Source organism: Fundulus heteroclitus, chromosome 24 (assembly GCF_011125445.2).
Source record: "Fundulus heteroclitus isolate FHET01 chromosome 24, MU-UCD_Fhet_4.1, whole genome shotgun sequence".
NCBI classification, from domain to species: Eukaryota; Metazoa; Chordata; class Actinopteri; order Cyprinodontiformes; family Fundulidae; genus Fundulus; species Fundulus heteroclitus.
In genome coordinates this window covers 6,106,015-6,114,563 of record NC_046384.1, presented here as the reverse complement: position 1 = coordinate 6,114,563, position 8,549 = coordinate 6,106,015, and the positions used below count along the sequence as shown (strand labels likewise).

At 44.5% G+C, this 8,549-nt stretch overlaps 1 protein-coding gene across 1 annotated transcript; it reads left to right on the top strand.

Annotated features, from left to right (window-relative positions):
* Positions 1–1,116: 1,116 nt before the first annotated feature.
* Positions 1,117–7,094, top strand: arl4ca (ADP-ribosylation factor-like 4Ca). Its single transcript, XM_036128030.1, has 2 exons — positions 1,117–1,950; positions 6,827–7,094. The coding sequence occupies exons 1-2, from the start codon at positions 1,370–1,372 to the stop codon at positions 6,831–6,833; spliced, it is 588 nt and encodes a 195-aa protein (XP_035983923.1). The 5' UTR covers positions 1,117–1,369; the 3' UTR covers positions 6,834–7,094.
* The last annotated feature ends 1,455 nt before the right edge of the window (positions 7,095–8,549 follow it).

Below are 8,549 nucleotides of genomic sequence, written 5' to 3'. Positions count from 1 at the left end.
AACTTTCACCCCTGCCTACACCTGTGGTTGCCAGGATCGGACACCAGGGGGCAGCGTTGCGCTTGTCTTTCAAATGCGGTACCGCGCGCGAGCTATTTTTAGAAACACAACGTCACGATGACGTCACATCACGTGGTACGCAGTAGGGCATGCTTGCATAGTCCGCCGCTGTGTCGCTGTAAAAGAGACGTGCGTTACCCTTGGTTTTACTCGGTAAACGACTGCTTTTTCCAAATCTAAGACCATGGTTTTTAAACATTGTTGCTATGGAACGTGCAACAGCGACTCGAGTTACGCTGATCGGCCGCATATGAAGGATGTTTTCTTCAAGACTGCCAAGGAGAAATGTGTGCGCTTGGAACACCGGGGCGGTCGGCCTACACAACAGTTCAACCCGGAAAAAGTTACCAAATTCAAGTACATATGTAGCAAGCATTTTGTCGGAGGAAAGGGCACAACCGAAGAACATCCTGACCCAATTCCAGCGACATCAAGTCAAGGTAAGAGTATTTTGGTGGCCGACATGTTAATAAAGTAGCGCCTGCTACCATGACAGCATACAGGCTATCATGGTAGCAGGCGCTAACATGATACCCTGCTACCAGGATAGCTTACTCAAAAACATTTCAAATGAGACAAACATTAAACATATACCCATTCCTGGACGGTGATTGCAAACAACAACAAAAAAAAAACGGCCGACGCTGCCATGATCGCCGCGCAGGAAAAAAAAAAAACAAAGCTTACCGTTCATCAACTCGGCCAGTTTTCCAGTCTTTTTTTAAGCCCTCGAACCTCAAGCCATCGTTTGAGCTGAAGGTTGGTGTGTTCTTCGACAGTGCGACCAGTAATCCGTGCGCCTGGGACATCGTCTTGGGAAAGTTTAACGGCTGTAAAGTCGGTCATATCTGTTATCCGTGCGTTCTCTCCTGTATGCGTTCTCTCCTGTATGCCCTACCTAAGCGGCAAAAGGGGCGTTGCTCTTGAGACGGTGACGTCACGTGCGCGGTACCGCATTAAAACCAAACCAAACGCTTTTATTTTTGAAGCTGCCGCCGGATGCGGACCCGACGCGCGGCTCCGACGGGGCCATGACGCGCTCTTAGAGGCGGGTCCACGCGTCACGCCGCATCCGTGGGGCATGTTTATGTTCCCACGCCTGAAGGTGAGCGGACGGGACGCTGCTGATGGGGCGCGTTGCGCATTTGGAGCCTCGGTGAGCGCGCCGCTGCCCTCGCGCCGATCTGAACCTTTTTTTCTTTTGCGCACGGCTGCACTTGGAGCGGCTTTTTTGGGCATGCTCTGGCTGCCGGGGTGCCGCCGCGCCACCTCCGCCTGAGCCTTCTCCAGACTCCCGCCGGTCTGTGAGATGGGGGCCGGTCTGTCCAGCCTGGCAGCCTTCCAGTCCCTGCACATCGTCATGCTGGGCTTGGACTCGGCGGGCAAGACCACGGTCCTGTACCGGCTCAAGTTCAACGAGTTCGTCAACACGGTGCCCACCATCGGCTTCAACACGGAGCGCATCCGGCTGGGGGGCCCCGGGGCCTCCAGGGGCATCAGCTGCCACTTCTGGGACGTCGGGGGCCAGGAGAAGCTGCGGCCGCTGTGGAAGCCCTACAGCCGCTGCGCGGACGGCATCGTGTACGTGGTGGACTCCGTGGACGCGGAGCGGCTGGAGGAGGCGCGGGCCGAGCTGCACCGCATCACCCGCTTCCAGGAGAACCTGGGCACGCCGCTGCTGGTGGTGGCCAACAAGCAGGACCTGCCGCGGGCCCTGGACGTGGCGGAGATCGAGAGGCAGCTGGCCCTGCGCGAGCTCAGCCCCTCCACGCCGTACCACGTCCAGCCGGCCTGCGCCATCATCGGAGAGGGGCTGGACGAGGGCATGGACAAGCTGTACGAGATGATCGTGAAGAGGAGGAAGACGCTGAAGCAGAGGAAGAAGAAGCAGTGAGAGGCGCTGTTTGTGGACACAAATTATCCCATTATTTCCCTTAAAACATGACATATATATAGTCAGAATGTAGCAGAGGAGGAGAAGGATGTGAATGTTTCCTCCTAAAGCTTCTGCTGTTGGAGCTGCTGCAGAGGGAGGAGCAGGCTGGGTGCTCACGCTGCAAAAACGGAACTAAAAATAAGTAAAAATGTTCTTAAAATGAGTATCTGCCCTTGATTTGAGCAGGTAAATAAGATGATCTGCCAATGGAATAAGAGTTTTGCACTTAAAATAGGAACAATTCATCTCCATCATCTTATTTCAAGTTCAGGATGTCTAATTATCTCATTTTAGGGGTCAAAATACTCATTCCATTGGCAGATAATCTTATTTACCTGCTCAAATCTACGACAGAAACACAAACTTTAAGAATATTTGACTTATTTTCAGATCTGTTTTGTGCTCATGGGGCCTTTTTGGTTCCTCTCTGGTGAGAACGTCTAAAACAAAAAAAAACTGCAGGCTGAGACATGGGAGACATGTCTGGGTTGTTAAAGGTGTCACTGCTGAGATTTTTTACACAGATTCGGAAGCTTCTTGTTTAAATGAAAGCGTAAATGTTGATGTGAATGAATCTGAAATGTTCGTCCATCAGTTACACACAGATGGCTTTAGAAAGGCCCGGCTAGAGGAAACATCAGTCCAACAAGTCAAAATACATTTTAGAGATATGGGGCTTTAATGTTTAACTTGCAAATGCAAAATAAATGTCTAGCTATTTATATTTATGTTCGGATATAATAGTTTGCTGAAATTACCCCCAATTTCCAGCTAATTTCCCTTATATCTCATGTTTCTGGTTTGGACTAAATTTCCAAAATTCCAGTTTCTGGACATTTTCCAACCCTTTGCATCCGTAATTGTCCTACTATACAAATCCAACCAGATGCCTAAGTTTAGACCACAGGTAACAATTTCTACTTATTTATCCTATTTTTGCACATTTTAGGTCATTTTTATTTTAACCAAATGTTCTTCAGTCATTGCAGAATGTCTTCTTAGCTTTTCTAATACAGGTTTGAAGGTGCAACATATACATGGATTCCAAGTTTAGAGATAAGGCTTTGTCGAGACTCGAGACGGACGTAGAAAAAAATTAATAAAGTTAACTGAAATTTGACATTTCTAATAGAGAATGTAAATTGAAATTTACCTAAGTGGGATTTTTCAGTGGTAAAGATGGAGAAATGTAACTAAAACCGTGAAATTGTTCCCCACATGTCATCTGGGCATCAAATTACCGGCAGCGGTGATCTCTTGGCTGATTTCTTACTTGTAGACCAAAACGCTGGGAATATGAAATGAAACATAAGATCCTAATAGTTCATTGTTTAATTTTCCGTCATTGTTGAATATATTATTCACACAGCATCATTGAGAAACCAGATAAAATTCTTATGTTTTGGGTTAAAACCCATCACAAAATGACAGCTTTAATTTTGTTTACACCAAAGCAGTCCTGACAAAGTGGTATGTGATGCTGTTGCAGTCAGAAACGTTGCTAGCTAACTGTCTATCATTCATTTGAGCCAATCAGGCCACTGAAAACATATCTTGGTCTTTTTAATTAATTTCAGCCATAAATGTGAGATATAAAAACAGAGATACATTTAGTGGTGGTTGGGTTATTGTTTCATAGACACAAAATTACCAGATTCCATTCAGCTAAAAAGCAATAGCACAAAGTCGTCGGCATATAAAGATACTTTTTTGCGCATAAAGCCGGAAAAGTTAAACGAAGGTTCACTAAATTTAGTGTTTTTCAAAAAAAAATGTAAAATGATGTCATGGAAGACATGAACTACAATTGCTTTCTGACAATATTTAGCCTAGCACTGTTTTAGCCATTGTCCCAATATTGTTTCAGTTTCAAAATTATCACCATCGATAATTAATTGATTTGTTTATTTAGTCAGTTGAGGTTTTTTTTTTGTTTTTTTTGATGGGGACAGATACACAAAAACAAAGGCAAACTGAGAAAGCAGTAGTCCCATAAGTGGATTGTGTTGTGGACAACAGCGCTCATGCCTAGATGGGCTTTTATGACCAGGAAATCTAAAATACTGCAGTAAACACAGCAACAGTAAAAGAGTTTGACAGCGACACTAACAACATATTACATCATTTTCTGCCTGCTTGGAGAAGAGCAGCTGAGAAAATTGAAACATTAAGCAGATCAAATTCAGGGGCTGTTCATCACAACGTCGTCAGCATACAGGGTGATTCTGCAATTACCTAGAACCTAATTCAGATTCTCTTTGACGCACAGTCTGGATTCATTTCTGCTCCACAGTCTCTGAAATGTATTCTGGGGTTTTACTCTAGCCTGGTTCTGTGTGTGAGCATGGCACAACTGGAAAAGAAGGTCGTCCAGATGTGTAAAGTTAATTTTAGGTTGCATTCGGTTCACCCAAAGTGAGAAGTAGTCACTTAACGTGTCGTCAGGACTGCAAGAGTCTTCCTTTGATAATGATGTAGTTATGCAAACCTGCAGGCTGGAACCTGTTTTCTCCCCCCCCCCCCCTTAATGCATCTATATTTTATTATAGACTTCCTTCATTTGTGTGAACGCTCCGTACCCAACTGTACATTTCTTTTTTCTCAGGAAGTTCGCAGAATTGTTGAGAAATTAGCATTTGATGTAAACTGGTAGAACGTGAAAGCATCTCTGCAGCTTTCCCGTCGTACCTGGACCACTCCTCTACAGCATGTCGGTCACAAATGACCGTTAACCCTGAATGGAAAAAAAAAAGCCCGTCTTACTCGTAGCTAACCCACCCGACGGCAGGCATGGTCGTTCCTGCATGACAGCCGCTCTTTTCAGACAATATCTAACGCCATGGAAGTGTGTTAAAGCCAAAATACAGCGAGACCAAACTATGTGTTATGTGCCAAAATGTACAAAAAGAAAATAGTATTTTTGGGATTAAAGTCTTTATAAATCAACTCTTGTTTGTTGTCAGTGTAAGACTTTAATTTCTCTCTGAGGCAGAAACACTTTATGCCAGTACTCGGGAGCATTGAAATTGCATTAATTTGATGGGGAAAAGCTTGTACGCATACTGATAACCCAACTATTTAAAGTTTATGTCAGCTTCTTGTCATGTCCAGTCATCTCATTTCCTGTTTTCTTTTAGGAATCATGACCAGGAATCCTAAAAATAGCTGAAAATAGCAGGCAGTTGAGGACAGAAGTAGATGTTTGCGGTCTTTGTTGGTGCCTCGCGCCAAACACACCTTTCTGCCGCCACCGTGTTGCCAGACCAGATGTCTCCAGTCACATAATTACTGGAGTCACGTTCCTGGAAGGCCACGTCACGTCAGAGAGTGACCGCGGGGTGGAGGAACGATGTTTACGTGACGGTGTGCTCTTGAAACGGGGCCGTTTGTGCCTGCGGTGAATCAGGCGCAAGGAGGAAGAGCGTGTTTACTCATTTCTGAGGGGAAACTTTGAGTGGATCTCGGGGGGGTTTCTAGTAACCTGACTCCGCCAGATAGATTTGCTCCGCATATCCATCTGGAAACCTTTGGTTGAAGTAATTTTGGGAAGGGGCGAAAATACTGGTTAGCTGATTGGCCTATGTTGGTGATAGACGGGCCAAATAAACCAATCAGATCAATGAAGCATATGACGTACTAACACGACAAGAGGAGCCAATTGATAGATCAAGCTCTTGCCGAAACCAGTCGGGAGAAGAGCAAAAACATCTTTTCCTCTGACAAAAGCCTCCAGAGCAGCATTTTGCTCTTCTTTCAGTGAAGAAATACTCTGTAATTCTGATAAAACTTGCTCGATAGCCACGCTAACGCTAGTTTCATCGGCTGAAGCCGCCATGTTCTTTAGACTGAACTGTCGCGCTTCTCGTTGCGTCACACCTCAACCCGCCTCAAAGCCAACGCTGATTGGACGTTCGTTTGGTGAACGGCTCCAAATTTTCTTTAACGGAGGGTAGCCAGACTGATCTGCGAGTGAAACCTTGAAAGCTCGCGAGATCAGGATGGTCTCACGAGGCTAGGTTTCTAGAACTTTGGTTGATGGAGCGACACAAACCAGCGCATGTTCGTGAAGCTGAAGATGCCACCATGTGTCTCTGTGGGGGGTGGGGGGGGGTGCTGTGTTAAGGGTATTGTGTTTTAAATAAAGCTTTGCTTTGATCCCATTGGACCAGAGCAGGGTTTCCTGCAGGGCTTTTGTGAAACGGCAAACCAAAAGTAGGCATGAAAAGTAGCAGTAGCATCTACACAGCATGATGCTGCCACCTCATGCTTAGCCACTGGGGTGCTCCACCTGTGGGTGATGGGAAAGTGATTGTTAGCATTGGATTTGATTAAAAACTAAAGAAGCAAAACACCCGAGGATGTAAAACTTGAAAGGCATGTGTAGTTTCCTGCTAATTTTCCATACATCCCGTTAAAACTCATGGATTGGTCGACCTTCCTGAGCAGATTTGCTGAAACTCCTGCTGGTGAGTTAAGCAGGACAAAATGGGGCTTAGATGATTGTGACCATGCTGCTTCTGGGCTTGTTTGTGCATCAGGGAAGCTTTCAGGGCAGTAAAGGCTGCGTGTTTTTCTCTCACGCCCAACCTGTAGCTGACAGAAGCGGCGAAAAGTCAGTTGAGTCAACAGGATTTTTGACGATCCAGAGAAGATTTGTTTGTTTGAGGCAACACATGATATAATCCTGACCCATTCCTGGGTTTAGAAGATAATCATCAGAGCATTCAGGACTGCTCAGATCCTGAATGTTCTGATGATTACTGGTTTTTATTTTTTTGTTGCACAGCTGTTTTATGTTGCATTGCTTTTAGCGTTGTTCTGTATCTGCAGGCTTTAGGATAAACATCCGAGATAATTCAGAGAGGGAGGAGCCGCTGAAGCTGAGCTGATGCTCTGATCATGTCGCCTCCAGCTCTGCACGTTTCCTGACCTTCCGCTCCCCCTGCCAGCTCTCCGCTCTCAGTCTTTTAAGACAAACACGGTCCGAGGTGAAAGACATGATGTCAGACCTTGCTATCAATTTAATTGCAGGCAGGAGGGAATAAAAGACAGCGGGAGAAGCACCAGCAGCTTGTTTAATGCTGAATTAAACCCAAAAGTAAAAGCGCGACCTGCTGCCCCCACGACCCGACCTTGGATAAGCAGAACACGATGGATGGATGGACTGTTTTGTTCATTTATGAAAAAAATTCTTTCTTTCGCTGGTAGTTCATAGATTCAGTTGTTTATTTTTACCTGTAGTAAAATGATAAAAGCTTTTTGGAATTTTAAGAATGTCTTCATCATTTTGTTTGGTTTGTTTCTCATTTATGAATCAGTGCTTTATTGTAATGTATTGGATTTTTCATTATTTATGTATCAGGGTTCCGGATTGTTCCGTTGATTTTAGGCACTTCTTTGGATTTTTACATTCTTTTTGGTTATTTCAAATAGGTTCCCTTATATAGGAAACTTTTGACCAATCTGTATAAGATGATTGAGTTTGACTTTGTAAAGTGCCTCGAGATGACATGTTTCATGAATTGGGGCTATATAAATAAATTTAATTGAAATTGAATTGAATAGTTTAACTTATTCATTAGATCTTTATTCTACACCTAATTTATTTAAATTGTTATATTTTCTGTTTTGTGTTTTACTTTAGTAAAAAAAAGTGTTTACTATGTATGTATATATTTCATTATTTATGAATTCCAGATTTAAATTCTTTTTTTTCCCCTGCTCATTTAGATTTTTATGTTGATATTTGTTATCATTGTTATTTCACTATTTAAACCTTTTGCTGCATCGTCTCTTTGATTTTTGCGTTTTATCTCCTTCTCCAGAGGAAATCTAAAGTCGTGACGGGAGAAAACAAGCCGAAGAGAGTCCAGATGTTCTTGGACTGACGACTAAAGGCCTTTTAAATGTTAATAACTAATATTTTAACAGTCAATTAGAAGGACTTGGTATGCTGTGTGTTTTCTGAGGGCATGAAACCGGACTCCCATCGGACCAGGATGGAGCCTCAGATCTGCTGGACCGTGAAGCTGCAGCGCCGTCAGAGGCGACAGAAATGGGCCCCGATGTGCTTCTCTGCGTGTGGGCAGCCGAGCTCTGATTCCCACTGAGCCGCTGTCAAAGCAAATCAAATCAGCCGGGCAACGCTGACGGGAAAATAAGGACGTTTGGAGGCAGCCGGCCTTGCAAGGAAAGCAAAGCTGATCAGAGCTTTTGGTCTCGGCCCAGAAACTGAGAACAGAGACGTGGAGCGTGTCGTTAGCATGTTTAATTACACGCCTGTGACCCCCTCATTTAAACTGGGACTCTCCCAGAGGACACAGCGAGACAGGAAAGCTGCGTCTGCGTCCTCCAGACTTGGTGGAATGGGTCTGCCGTCGTTTCCAGACTTTTTATCAGAGACGATGATCCGTCTGGACAGGAAGATGCTCTCCCAGGGGTTTACGACGACATTAAAGGAGGCTTGGGGTTATAGTTTAAACCAGAATCTATTGAAAGAAAAAGCTTAAACCAAATAAAAAAAAGGAGAAACAACATCAGCTGAGACAGAATG